Source organism: Neophocaena asiaeorientalis, unplaced genomic scaffold, assembly GCF_003031525.2.
Source record: "Neophocaena asiaeorientalis asiaeorientalis breed wild unplaced genomic scaffold, Neophocaena_asiaeorientalis_V1.1 scaffold246, whole genome shotgun sequence".
NCBI classification, from domain to species: Eukaryota; Metazoa; Chordata; class Mammalia; order Artiodactyla; family Phocoenidae; genus Neophocaena; species Neophocaena asiaeorientalis.
Window position 1 is genome coordinate 274,529 of NW_020174551.1, and position 15,091 is coordinate 289,619.

Here is a 15,091-nt window from a genome sequence, read left to right on the forward strand (position 1 = left end):
ATCTGGCTCCCTTCCCTCTAATTGTGTTCTCCCTCCTCCCAGCACTGTCACCCTTGCCCCAAAAGGGAGCAGTGCTGGAACAAGAGGGGCTGGAGCAGGCTTTTGGCATGGGTTGGGGTGTAGCCTGTGGTGGTCCTGGCGGCAGTCTGCATTCCAAACTGCTCCCAATCCGCTGACTCTGCTGGTGCCAGCAATGGCTGCCCTTGCCCTGTTTAGATGCTGTGTCAGGTCTGAGCCAGCTCTGTTCCCCAAAACTGTGCACTCCCCTCGGCTGCAGTAGCCCTTGCCTGGAATGGAGCTGCACCACAGAGTAGGTGGGGCTGGAGTGCCCAGTGTGGGTCGGGGTGTGGGCTGTGGCAGGCCCAGCACCAGTGAGAGTTCTGGACCACTCCCGACCCACTGCCTCCACTAGTGCCAGAAATGGCCACCCTTGCCCTATTCAGATGCTTTTCTGTGTTTGAGCTGGCTCTGTCCCCCAGAGCTGTGCACTCCACTTGGCCATGGAAGGCTATGAGCCAGTGTGAAGCTGTACTGCAGAGCAAGTGGGGCTGGAGTTGGTGTTTGTCTCAGGCCCGGGTGCACACCGGGGTGGTGGCAGGAAACTGGCCAGAGTCCCAGGCAGTTTCTATCTGCTTCCTCTGCCTTGTTTCGGTAGTGTGTGTGATCTTCACAAGTGGAGTCTAGGTTTCTTACAGCCCTGCTGTCAGTCCCTCTGGTTTTCAAACCTGCTAAGGCAACTTGTCTTCTCAGTGTCAGACCCCCAGGCTGGGGATACCTGAAACGTGGATTGAACCTCTCACTCCCCAGGGAGTGAGCCTGTGTAATCCCTCTCCTCTTCCCTGTTCCCTCCCGACCTGATCATTTCTCTTCCCTTCCTACCCAATTCCATCTGGATCTTGGATCTTTGTTACAACCTTGGTTGTATAAGAGTCTTTCTGCCAGATGACTTCCAGTTTGTTTTCAGTGAGAATTGCTCCACGTGTAGATATATTTTTGATGTGTTTGTGGTGGGAGGTGAGCTCTACCTGCATCCTCCTACTCCACCATTATGATCTCCCTCTGGGCCCTTTTAATCTAGACACTCCTGTCATTAATTTCCTAGGGAATTTTCTTGTACTAATTTTTTTCCTAATTTCCCCCAAACCATTTTCTCTATGTCTTTTTCCAGAATTAATATTTGACTTCTTGAATTAATCTTCTGATTTTATCTTTTTCTCTATTATTTTTCACCTTTGTCTTTTAAAAATCTATTTTCTAAAATCTTTTGCCTATAATGTCTAACCCTTTCACATGTAATTTATTTCAGATATCACATTAGTGGTAAAACTAGTGAAATCTGAAGAAGGTATATAGTTAAGAGAATTGTATTATTGTTCATTTCCTGTACCAGTGCCCTCCAGTCAAAGAACAGCAGGGTGAAGGGTATATAGAAACTATTATTTCTGTGACTTTTCAACTTATTTCAGAATACAAAGCTGAAAAAAATTAAAAGGACTAAGATTTTTTTTTTGCAGTATGCGGGCCTCTCACTGCTGTGGCCTCTCCCTTTGCAGAGCACAGGCTCCAGACGCGCAGGCTCAGTGGCCATGGCTCACGGGCCTAGCTGCTCCGCGGCATGTGGGATCTTCCTGGGGCACGAACCCGTGTCCCCTGCATCGGCAGGCGGACTCGCAACCACTGCGCCACCAGGGAAGCCCAGGACTAAGATGTTTGAGAAAAAATAAAGTGTTTTCTGGGATGACTATGCATGGACCACTTCTCATAAATTTTCTCTTATCTCTGAGAGGATATTAATTATAGTTTCTTTGATTTTTTTCTGCTCCCTGAATTATATGTTTCGTCTGAATTTCTTTTTTTATCTGTTTGTTTTGGTCTCTCATTCTGAAGGCTTTCTTCTAATGTGACTGCACACCCATATTTAATAGGGCAGACTAAAATCCTAATGGGAAGTTCTTTGTGAATGATGGGTTTATCAATGAGCTTCACTGTAGGTATTTCAGAGGGCCAGACAACTTTTTCTCAGTGGTATCAAGCATGATGTAAAGACAAATTTAATTCTTTCCATCATATTAATAGTTTCATACAGTGTTTTCTTACACTGGCTAGCAACCATTTTATCTTTCCTGTTTTTTAGTTTGTAATTTCCAGGAACATGGGATATATTTTTGAAAATTAATTTAATTTCCTCTTATATATGTTCTTATACATTATATATATATATATATGCTATTTATCCTTATCTTCAATGCAAAAAATTTTTCATGAGACCCATGCAGTGTGTACTTTTCTGTTTATTCATCACTGAATGGAGATCTATCCATGACAATTCTAAAAAGTGGTTTAATGAGTCCTTGACTCTCCTTACTGTTCTCTGTCCCCTCTGAGGCTATCTATAGTTAGACCTATGCACAGTCCATGAAAATTTTTACCCTCTTGTATGCTCAGAGCTGCAAAGCACAGGTTTTTCCTATTCCTGCCTTCCAGAATGCAATACTTCACAATTGTCCTCCTCTACCCTGAGGACCTGCTGAATATGAAGGAATTTTAATCTCTAATTGCTTTATAGGAAGTGTTAATGATACTGAAATGAGGAAATGGTTAGGAAGAAGATAGTAGTAGAATTTTTCTGTAAGGTAAGATAGTTGCTAATGTTTAGGTGAACGCACATTATGGGTCTCTGAGCTAAAAAAACAGACAGTGGTAGTAGGTCAAATCCCTTTCCAATTTACTTTTGAATCATTCTGTCTTTCCAACAAGTAAGGTCTAACAGGCCAATAGTTGTGTTTTTCATTCAAGCCCAATCAGTGCCTTAATTAGAAGAAATTCCTCATAGCCTGGCAAGTGGTTAAATATTATCCTTAATATCAAATGTTTTCATGAATAGCTAGTAATACATTGGAGTTAAATAAAAAGAACATTTAACTTAAAGGTGAATTTCAAATTATAATTTACTCACTTTCCAGTATCTCAATTAATTCTCATAAGAATAAATTTATTAGACACAAATTAATGCAAAAATGGAAAAACACTGTAAGGAAACATAAATACTTTACAATTCTCCACTTACACCCTTATTACCTAGGGATCTGATATTCATCTTAAAAGCTTCAAATGCCCAAATAGACAAAGATTTTCCTTTTGTTCCTTCCTATAGTCTAGTTCAATGGGATAATTTTGACATTATGTGATTTTGCTTCATTGACTTTAAAATTAATTCTGTATGTGACTCTGCTGAATTAGGGAATGATACCCTAATTAATACCATGTTAACCTAATAAATAGTTTCTATATTGGTCTGATTTACAATGTATTATTTGATTTGACAGAATACAGTAGCCTGTGGCTTACTGTCAGTGAGTAGCTTCTGGCAAACAGTCACTTATAGCAGTTAGACTTGTGCTCTGAACTCTGGATAAGGTCTCTATTTTACTGATTAGATTTGTTGCTTTAAGATAGTTTTGATGTCTGAAATCACTACTTCTGGATACATACAATTAACATCCTTAAAATTATAATAGAGTTTTAAAAATCACTTACACCTTACACTTTTTTATAAAAACAATAGGCTCAAATTCTTCCAAGGAGTATTTCTACAATTGCTGTACGCAGGCCTGTCACTGTTGTGGCCTCTCCCATTGCGGAGCACAGGCTCCGGAGGCGCAGGCTCAGCGGCCATGGCTCACGGGCCCAGCCGCTCCGCGGCATGTGGGATCTTCCCGGACCGGGACACGAACCCGTGTCCCCTGCATTGGCAGGCGGACTCTCAACCACTGCGCCATCAGGGAAGCCCAACTTTTCTATAATTTTAAGTCACCAAGGTTTTTGGTACACCAGGGAAAATTTGCATAGGAAGAAAAAAGGTTAATGTTTCAAATGTCAATATTTTAATATTAGTCTACTTTAATAAATTATAGGAAACAATCGTCTCCTATTGATTTAGTAACATTTGTGGATTAATATTTCTATATTATAATACAAATGCACTATAAACAAAAGTAGATAATTTTCCACACAGCAAAATTTGTATAGTAAAGTATGTCTACAAGATTGTATAGTTTTAGAAAACTATAGAATTGGTTTTGGAGTTTCTGTTGCTGAGTGGGGCACCATTTTCTACTGAGTGCCATCAAATCACCTAAAGAAAAATATTTGAGTATAAAATACATGGAACCTTCAACTTGAAAGATAAAATAGGAAATATAAAACTCTATACAAAAGCCCTGTGTTGCCATTTTGATTTTGAAGGTTTATTTAATTGAATTTTCTTTGTTTCCCCTCATCTCTAACAAAAGGGGAATTGGGGGGGTTTTTTCTGCCCCTTAACTCAAGCTTCCTACAATCCCGCATATCTAAATTAAAAATAAAACATGCCAGGGACTTCCCTGGTGGTCCAGTGGTTAAGATTCTGTGCTTCCAATGCAGGGGTCATGGGTTCAATCCCTGGTCCGGGAACTAAGTTCCCACATGCCGCACAGCACGGCCAAAAAATATAAATAAATGAATAAAAATAAAACATGCCAAACTTCATTGATTCTGAGATATACATCTTTTCATATTTCAAAAACTCTGAATCAGTATACATTTACAATTGATGGCAAGTTTTTTTTCTTTCATAGTGATACATAAAATAATGGTGTGTTGTATAATCCATGCTAGCTCAGATTCGATGAAATCTAATTACAGTTGTGTGAGACGTGGGCTTTGGAGTAAGCTAGTTAACCACAGTTCATAGCTCTTAAACTCTTCCCTAGTCCTAAAATCTTAACTCTGTCAGGATCAAAATCTTCCCTAGGATGTATCCCATGTGAAAACCAGAATTATTATAAGCCTTAAAAAGACAGATTAAATACAAATAGATCAAGTCAGTGGTTTTGTTAGCCTTTAGCCTGTGGCACAGCAGAGCAAAGATCTGTATCAGGATAGAAAGGGTAAAGTTCCTCTTAGCAGCATTTCTCCAGACAAGAGGCAGATTTCTGATTCCAGTTTTATGCTTATACGCACAAAGAAATGTGTCTATTCACACCACTGTTATGATTTATATTCAACATATGTATAATTTTTATATGATAAAGAATAAGATACCAGTTTCTCTGTACAATTTCTGAATTACCTACTCACAGATTTAAGAAAATGTAGAAAAGTGTATAGTCTTAAACTAGAAGGATTAAACTTTAAATCAAGGATGTTTAACATTAATATTCTTTGGAAATTTCTCCTATCCAACTACCACTCTATCCTCTATTGGAATTATTTAGAAGTACAACTTCAATCATTTGTGTTTATATATATATATAATGTGTGTGTGTATAATATATATATAATCTGCAATTGATTATCTAATATGGCATAGCTATTTCAGCTATTTCTAAAGAAGCGTATCTGGAGAAAGTATTAACATTAGGAGAAGTTTGTTTTAGAAGATTTTGATACTATAATGAGCTCTCTATAAGTAACGTTTACTAACACTTTAGGCTTTGGTATTAGGTCAAAATTATGACTTTAGTCCATGTTTGCAGTACAGTGGCAAGAGCAGTGAAGGAATGCAGTGAAGGGGTGAGGAGATTCGAAAGACTGTGGAGGCTCCTTAAAGTAGACTGTCCTGGTATTGAGTTCCAATATATGGTCTGGGTCAGAAGCAAAAATATGAGTGTGAAATCGCTAACCTCCATCATTTTATTGTAAAAAGTACACTGCAAGCAAGATTCATAGTACCATCATAATAGTTAATCAGTTTGGGTTCTTAGAGATGTAGTCACATTTCCCTAATATATTTATATATTGAATACACACATGGATCTAACTAGATTACCACTCCTGGCCTGGATCTGATTTAAGGTGCATGAGCACAAAATTCCCAAACTGGAAGAGTAGATCATTAACTGTTTTCATCTCCCCATAAATGTTACATGCCATTAACATAATAAAAATCTTAGTATATGAAGTATCTAGGCAAATTCATAGAGACAGACAGTAGATTAGAAGTTACCAGGGACTGCAGAGAGAAGAATATAAAGTTATTGCTTAATGGGTACAGAGTTTCTATTTGGGGTGATGAGAAAGTTTGGAACTAGATAGTGGTGACAGTTGCACAGCAATGTGGATGTAATTAATACCACTTAGCTGTACACTTAAAAATGGAAGATTTTAAGTCATATATATTTTACTACAGTAAATAAAAAGTTTTGACCATGTGTGGTTTATAAGTTGTTCAAAACTAATTCATAGAATTTATAGCTAGTTTAGAATTGTATTTCCTTCACATGAAATAATTAACTAATTCTGTACTTCTGATTGCAAATGTGACATAAATATCCAAAGTTGTTTCTTTTCAGAAGAGAAATTTGGAAAACCTGAAATATGACTGAGAATAACAGAAAAAAATCCAAACAAACTTCTTACTTTAATTGGTTCAGGCTGCATCACAGGTGCAGGCATAGCAATGGCACTTGGAGCATAAACCTGGTGATATGTTGCTTGAACTCCATGATCAGAATAAGGCTATAACAAAACAAAGAAAAAAATACTGTTTTTCATTTATTAATTAAAAATATTTATTCAGCATTACAATTTACTAGGCATTTTGCTACATAATGGAGAAACACAGATGAGAAACACATTCTCTATCTTTAATTCAATTATAGACTTATCTGAGACAGACTAGTCAAAATTACTCTAAGTCCTATGACACATATCTAGGGATGCATGGGAAAGAAAAGAATTACTTGATGTAGCTTTAGAAAGTTGGGGAGGGGGTCAGGGGAAGTTTTCTAGTGGAGTGTATGCTTGAATTTGAAGAATTAGGGAGAGAAGGTGGGAACAGTATGTGAAAAGGCAGAGAGGCAACTAAGAGCACACCTCATTTGGGAGACCTGTGTAGGTTGTTTGGTACAGCTGGAAGGAAGATTATTCACCGAATGACAGCTGAAAGATGAGGCAGTAGAGTAACAGGCAGGGAACAGATCATGTAAAAGCAGATTTATGGCTTTTCCAGCAGATGGTGGCACAATTCAGTGAAATATGGGATATAAGAAAAGCAAGTTTGATGTTTATGTTATTGTGAGGGGGTTAAAGAGAAGAAGTTAGTTTTGTAACACATAAAATTTGAGATATTTGTAGGACTTCTAGTAGAGGTATACAGTCAATCAAAAGCTATTGTAGATGTGGCTCTAAAGCAGCACTAACAGAAATAATGTGAACTACATGTTAATTAAAATCAAGACAGTCAAAAGGTAAAAACTTCCAGTTATAGGTAAATAAGTACTAGGGCTGTAATGTACAACATGATAAATATAATTAACACTGCTGTACGTTATATAGGAAAGTTGTTGAGAGTAAATCCTAAGAGTTCTCATCACACACAAGTTTTTTCCTATTTCTTTAATTTTCTATCTATATGAGATGATGGATGTTCGCCAAACTTGTGATAATCATTTCATGATGTATGTGAATCAAATCATTATGCTGTACATCTTAAACTTACACAGTGCTGTATGTCAATTATATCTCAATAAAACTGAAAGAAAAATTTCCAGTAGCCATGTTAGAAAAGTGAAAAGAAACAAGTAAAATTAATTTCCAGTAATATATTTTATTTAAATATATTAAAAATATATTAAAGTGTATTCAATATAAAATTAGTGATAAATTTTACATTCATTTTTCATACTATGTCATTAAAACTTGGTGTGTATTTTGCACTTACAACACATCTCAATTCAGACCAGCCACACATTTCAAGTGCTCAATAGCCTCATGTGGTAATGGTTATTGTTGTACTGGAGAGTGCAGGTCTAAAATTCAGAAGTGAGGCTGGGGCTAGAGAGATGAGTATGGATGATAACATCAGAGTGAGTATGTACGGTGAAACAATGTAGAATCGAATATGAAATCATGGGGAGCAAAAGATCAGCTTACAAAGGAAAATGAAAGGAGGTAAAAGGATTGCCAGAAGAGAGCAGTATCATGGAAACCAAAGGTAGGAAGAGTTTCAAGGAGTATGTCCAATGTCTCTGACAGGTCAAGAAAGACTGAAAAGAAAGGAAAGTATTTGGCAATTAGGGAATCACTGAGGAACTTTATCAAAGGCAGCTTCAGTGGAAAGGTAATGAAGTAGACTTTAGCAGGTGAGGGGAGAATGGGTAGTGAGGCAGTGGAAATACTAGATGTAGAGTAATTTTTCAAGCTTAGCTTTGAAAGGTAGAAGAGAATTAAGGCATTGGTGGGGGTGTGTCAAAGGATAGTAATTATCTCCTACCAGGTGCTAGGCACTATACAAAGAACTTTCTGTATGCAACAACTCTAATCTTTGCATCAATCTTGCAAAATAGATTTTCCGGATGTCTTTATGTTATTAATGTGGATATTACAAAACCAACCCTGTGAAGAGTTAAGTGATTACTCAAAGAAACACACTAGTAAGTGGTGAAGCTATGAACCAATGGAGAGAAAATGTCTTAAAATACATGACAAAAGAAGGATAATAGTGGAATGAGGTCCCTGAGGCAGAGGGAAGTTATAGTATCCAGAGCAAAGAGGCACAAATAACCTTGGACGAGAAAGGTTACTAAAAAAATATAAGAAGCTAAGGATGGGTTATGAGTCAGGTAAGTTTGTATGTTGGGGACTGGAAGCTGAGTTGGTTTCCACAAAGTAGTTTCTATTTACTTTGCAAAGTAGAAGGCACTATATTCTAAGAGTGAAGGGGGAAATAGCTACTGAAATAAGTGAGAAATAATGTTAATTCATTTTTATATTTTAGGGAATCTAACTATCAAACTCATAAGAACAAGCCCTGTGTTTTTTAATTTTAGGGAAAAAACACTTAAAATATAAACCACCCCACCCTATTTATTAAGTTATATATTAGACTTATATCTTCTACCAGAAACAATATTAAAATAAAAATATGTTTATATCATTTTGTATGGAAATATCATAAAATTAATGGTATAAGTTATAAGCTAATAGAAGCAATATTTCCAGAAAAGTCTTATTAGAGTCCACTAAATAGTGAAATATAACCTGATAAGTTACCTGATGTCAGGAATTAAGAATATGGTTCAGTGCCAAAGTAGATTATGGCTAAAAACCTAATGTAAAAGCATTTTACCTCACTGTTCCCCTCCTTGAAAACCAGAAAACAACAAAAAGAACAAAAGATAGATTTTTAAAATGCCATCATCAAGTAAACGAGGAAATGTCCACGATCCTGAATCACAATGTAGAATGTCTGCCAAATGCTATGCAATTTGGACCAATATAAGGGAGAATTCTGAAGCCTGAGGAAGGTTATAATTTCCCTGAAGGTAAATGTTCTGAAAGGCCTATTCAAAGATTCTTTAGAGTCTCAAGTGTAGGGGTGTGTCAGGCCAAGGCAGAAGGAGGAAAGATCTTCATAGAGATCCAATTTTACTTAATAGCAGGGGAGGCAGAATTGAAGGAGAAATTAGGTTTTCACTATTTTGTGGTCTACTACCTTGCATTATAGCTGAGGAACATTGCTGGAGGTGAAGCAGGGTACAAGTGGAAAGTGAAGTAACAATTATTACACCCCCATACAGAAAATCTACAAAAAAAGAGACTTTGCCAGGAGCCAAATGATCTCCAGAATGCTAAAAACTGAGGGAAGAGCATCTCAAGCAGGAGACATAAGCAGACTTGGTGGTAGGCTGTTTAAGACAACAGCATGCTTCTCCTACCCTGTATTTCAAAAAATAACTGGCATCATTTAAAGATATGTAAAGATATGAAGGAAAAGGAAGCAACCTAAGACTCTTCTCATCCTCTCCAACTCCATCAAGGGAAAAGCAAAAAGGGGAAAAAAAAGAAAAAGATGAGAAAGCACTCCAGAAAATAGTAGAAAAGTTCAGATAAATATAATTCTTTAGCTCTTACAGAAATTATAATAACATGATCTCTATAAAGAGCTCCAAAAAGATTTTAAGCCAACAGACAACATTTACAGGCAACGATGTAAGCAAAGCGTCAGAGTTTGGGATAAAAAAGATAAAAATAAAATAGAGATGAAATCTTCATTAGTCATAATAAAAAGTAGACTAAACACAATGAAAAATATAGTCATAATTGTCTTGAAAAAGCATATAAAACAACATTAAAAACTACTATGATAAATTACCTCAGAGATGACAGATATGAAAGACAAAAAAGAAATCTAACATATACATAAATGGTGTTCCTGAAGAAGAATAAACACACTGGAATAAAAAATTTTTTTTTCAAAGTTCTAACAGGAAAAAAGAAACTGAAATAAAAAACTAGCCTGAGAATCAAAGGAGCAAACTGTGTCCCAGAAAAAATATTATAAAGACTGATAAATTCCAAGACATATCCTGGTGAAGTGATTTCAAGTTAAGACAGACTTTTCAGGCACGCAGGAAGAAAAAGCAAATTACGCACAATATATATGTATATCAGATTACCACAATGAACACTTTAAATATCTTACAATGTTCTATGCCAATTATACCTCAATAAAGCCAAAATTTAAAAAAAAAAAAAAAAGCAAATTACGTATAAGGGGTAAAGTCAGGCTGGTTTCAAACTTCTTTACAGCTATACTGAACATCAGAAAACAGTAGACTAGAAGTTCTAAGAGAAAAAAGTGTTGTTATGGGTTGAATTGTGTTCTCTTAAAACTTATGTGTTGAAGTCCTAATCCCCAGTATGTCAGAGTATGACCTTATTTGGAGAAAGGGTCTTTACAGAGGTGAGCAAATTAAAGTATGGTCATTAGGGTGGAAACTAATACAGTATGACTGGTATCCTTATAAAAATGGGAAACTTGGACCTAGAAACAGGAAAGATAATGTGAAGACACAGGGAGACAGTGGTCATCTACAAGCCAAGAAGAAAGGCCTGGAATAGATCCTTCCCTCACAGTCCTCAGATGGAACCAATTCTTCCAACACCTTGATTTTGGACTTCTAGGCTCCAGAACTGTGAGAAAATACATTTCTATTTTTTAAGCCATCCAGTTCATGTACTTTGTTCCAGCAGCCTTAGCAAACTTATACAAGTATGATGCAGCTATTTTATAGCTAGTCTTAACTTCTTTCAGACTTATAGACAACAAACATGTTGAACAAACAAGGATGTACAAACTCAGAGAGTATATAGCACATATAAGCCTTCTTTAACAAAGACTGCTTGTAGATTCAGTCAACCGAGTGATAAATGGAGGGTGAGATGAAGAATGGAGAAATCATAGTAAAAGTATTGATAGTAAACATTAAGATCCAAAATTGTGGAAATTATTGTTCCAGAAAAATTATGTTATAAACCTTAGCAATAATAATTATAATTACAAAAATACACTCAAATTGGGACGTGGGTATTAACAGATACCCAGTAGGCACCCAATCTTTCACAACATATTTAAAACATACCATGTACAGTTTCTGGCATATAGATGATGAGGTTATTAGTAATGGTTTGCAAATATAATTTAAACACATGGAAAATAATATTTACAGTTTACAGTTATAAAATAAATTTGATTTACATTTTTGAAGGAAGAATTTTTTTAAGATTATTTTCTTCTTTGACTTCATTTTTATACACTTTTAATTGACAGACTGTTAGTAACAATACAGATTGACAGGCAAACCAGAAGGAGAAGCATTTATCTTACTCTTTCAAGGGGACTGAGTCAGGGAATAGCCTAGTAGAGTGAACAGATTTGAGAAATGGTTCAGAATTAGTTAGTGAAGAAGTCTAAGATGAAGCGTTCTTAGATATAAAAAAGGGGAAGAGATGTGAATAAATCAAAGAAAACATAAGATATTCAACTTCAATGAGGGTCTTGAATAAATATATTTAAAAAAGAAAAATAAATAAGTGTTAAGAGGAAGTGGTTATAGATAACTTACTTTGAGACTAACACATACCTCTTGAACTGAAGCTTCCATCAGAGACAGTGGAGGAGGAACATATCCACCATCCTGTGCAATTTCCACTGGTTGATAAATAACCTCAGAAGGTTGCAGGTGTAAGAATGGAGCAGAAGAGGCAGGAGACTAAAACACAAAATCATACTTCTAATTAAAATCGGATTGGTTATTTCAATTAAACCAAATGACTTACCCAACACACGAGAGAAATATTGGTTTCACATTTTCCTAAAGTTGTTTTTCAGGGACAGCACAGAAGTATCTTAGCAACAAACTAGGAACTCTGGGTTGTTATAAATTCCAATTGTGTAGATGTTATTAATAGCTTTATCACTTACAAGTACTAAAATTTCTTAGCACTTTAGAACCTTATATATAAATTAAGATAATCATTAAGATCACAATTAAAGGTTGTAATAATATAACCTATAGTATTTAAATTGTCATAAACGTCTATTCTCGGCTTTCCGACTTCCCATGGAAGTGGGACGTATCATTAAACAATCTTTTTGATGGTACACTATTTGTTATCAAAAGTTGGGAGATGGAATACTTATTTAGGAGCATAAATAAAACAAGCAAAATCTGAAGTAAAGCTAGAAAAATGCTAAATTTTCTAATAATACTAATAGTAAAAAGAAGTAGATTTTCATTTCAGTTTACATAGCGCTCACTTATTTATAAAATGCTTTCACTTACATGATCTCATTTGACCATCACAAAAATCATGTAAGAAAACTTTCAACAGTATAGTATCATTACTTCCACTTTGCAAATGAGGAAGCTGAGAAATAAAGTGAGTAAATGAATTGCCAAATGTATCACAGTTAATAAATACAAGAGGAAGGTCTCAAATCTAGTTCTCCTGACTTAAATATTCAGGCAGTCTTCACAAAAACAAGGAAAAAAATTAATATTTACCTGAGGAACACCCCACTGCCACTGACCTGGTAGACACTGTGCAGGGGCCTAAAATGAAAAAAAAAAACAGCCACCCAGATTATAAACAAGGGTTAAAACTGAATATCAACATGCGATAGTATGAAGCTGGACCCCTACACCTCAAACCATATATAAAAATTAACTCAAAATGGAACAAAGATCTAAATGTAAGAGCTAAAACTATAAAACTCTTATAAGAAAATATAGGTGCAAATCTTTGTGACTTTGAACCAGGTAATTAGAAAAATTATGACCTCAAAAGCACAAGCAACAAAAGAAAAAAAGGATAAACTGGATTTCATCAACCTGAAAAACTTTTGTGCTTCAGAAGACACCATCAAGGAGGCGAAAATAAACCCACAATATTGGAGAAAATATTTACAAATTATAAGAAACTTATAAGATTGTAAGAATCTGATAAGAAACTTGTATCTACAATATACAAAGAACCCTTATAACTCAATAGTAAAAGGTAAGTAACCCAATATAAAAACTGGTAAAGGATATGAACAGACATTTTCTCAAAGAAGATATAAAAAAATGGCCAATAAGCATATAAAAGATATTCAACATCATTAGCCTTGGGCTGTGGAAATCAAAACTACACTGTGATATCACTTCACATACACAAGGAGGGCCATAATCAAAAATGTAGATAATAAGTGTTGGCAAGGATGTGGAGAAATTAGAACCCTCATAAACTGCTGGTGGGAGTGTAAAATGGTGCAGCCTTTGGAAAGTATGACACTTCCTTAAAAGGTTAAACACAGAGATACCATATGACTCAGCAATTCTACTCCTAGGTATAAGATCTTAGAGAAATGAAAACGTATGTCCACACAAAAATCTGTACATGAATGTTCATAGCAGCATTATTTGTAAAAGCTGAAAAGTGGAAACAACCCAAATGTCCATCAATGTAAGACGGATACACAAAATGCAGTATATATCCAAATAATGTCCAGAACAGGCAAATCTATAAAGACAGAAAGTATATTACTGGTTGCCTAGGACTGGGAGGAGGCGTAAGGGGAATGCCTACAAATGGGTAAGCTTTTTTTTTTGGTGGTATGGTTGCATAGCTCTGTGAATTTAGTAAAAACCACTCTGTTGTACACTTTGAAAAGATAAATTGTATGGTATGTGAATTATATCTAAATAAAGCTGTTATTTTAAAAAAAAAGTGGGTCAAATTACTTAAGGTACTTATTGTAAGATGATAATATAGAACATAGACTTATTATTTCTTAAATTAGTTGTATTATTCCTTAATAATAAATGTTTTACTTTTAACTTATTCTCCACATTTAAAAAGGCTTTTTTAAATTATTAAAGTAAAAAAACAGAAAAAAAGAAGATCCCATGAATCTACCATCTAAACTGTTAATTTCATGCTGACCACCTCAATTTCTAATGGATTACATCACTGTGTTATAATGATGACCAAGATAACGTGAGGTCTATGTTCTGTATACCATATTAAAAAAGGCAGGATAATGTATAATCTCTTAAGATAATATTTTAATAAAAAATCTGAAATAAAATGACATATATGTAGATTTGTTAGATAAATAAAATCACTATCTACTTATGAAGTAAGAAATACAAAGGAGATAAATACTGATTGAACCAGGCATTATCTGATTTGACTAACAAAAATTTCTGTTTTGCTTGCTAAAGGATGCTGTTTATTTATTATTTTTTTGTAAATTTAAAAAATTTTTATTGGGGTATAGTTGTTTTACAATATTGTGTTAGTTTCTCCTGTACAGTGAAGTGAAGCAGAGTTCCCTGTGCTATACAGCAGGTTCTCACTATTTATCTATTTTATATTGACTAACAAAAATTGATAAAACTATCAATCTCAGAATTTGTAAAAAGAAAGAGCAAGGGAAGATATTATCAGAGTGGCAATTTTTAGGGCAGAATGATGATGAATAAATATATAACTGTAAAGAAATATGTGAAGTGAAATTATTTCTTACATTGCAAAATACTATGTTACAAATTGGTACAAAAATCTTTCCCGAGTATATCTAGGTAATATACTTCCAATTTTATAATTTGTGTCAAGTGGAAAACCAGAGCCAAAGTATAAAATTAAATTGTATCAGAGTTCTATTCAGAATACATCTACGTCACGTATGTATATATGTAACCAATTAATGAAGGAGGAGCTGGTCTCCACAGGTGCAAGCAGAAAGAAAGCAACTTTAGTCTTTCTTATCCCTGGCACTTTA

The 15,091-nt window shown here is 35.1% G+C and overlaps 1 protein-coding gene across 5 annotated transcripts in view; it reads right to left on the reverse strand.

Annotated features, from left to right (window-relative positions):
* The window catches only part of BOLL (boule RNA binding protein), a 64,328-nt gene that overhangs the window by 26,996 nt on the left and 22,241 nt on the right, over positions 1-15,091 (reverse strand). For 4 of the 5 annotated variants that reach the window (XM_024757350.1, XM_024757352.1, XM_024757353.1 and 1 more), the window contains 3 exons: positions 12,831-12,878; positions 11,907-12,035; positions 6,400-6,498 (listed from right to left, as the gene is read on the reverse strand). In XM_024757350.1, coding sequence (XP_024613118.1) covers positions 6,400-6,498; positions 11,907-12,035; positions 12,831-12,878 — 276 coding nt within the window. The remainder of the gene's footprint in view (positions 1-6,399; positions 6,499-11,906; positions 12,036-12,830; positions 12,879-15,091) is intronic. The other variant, XM_024757354.1, reaches the window with a different exon arrangement.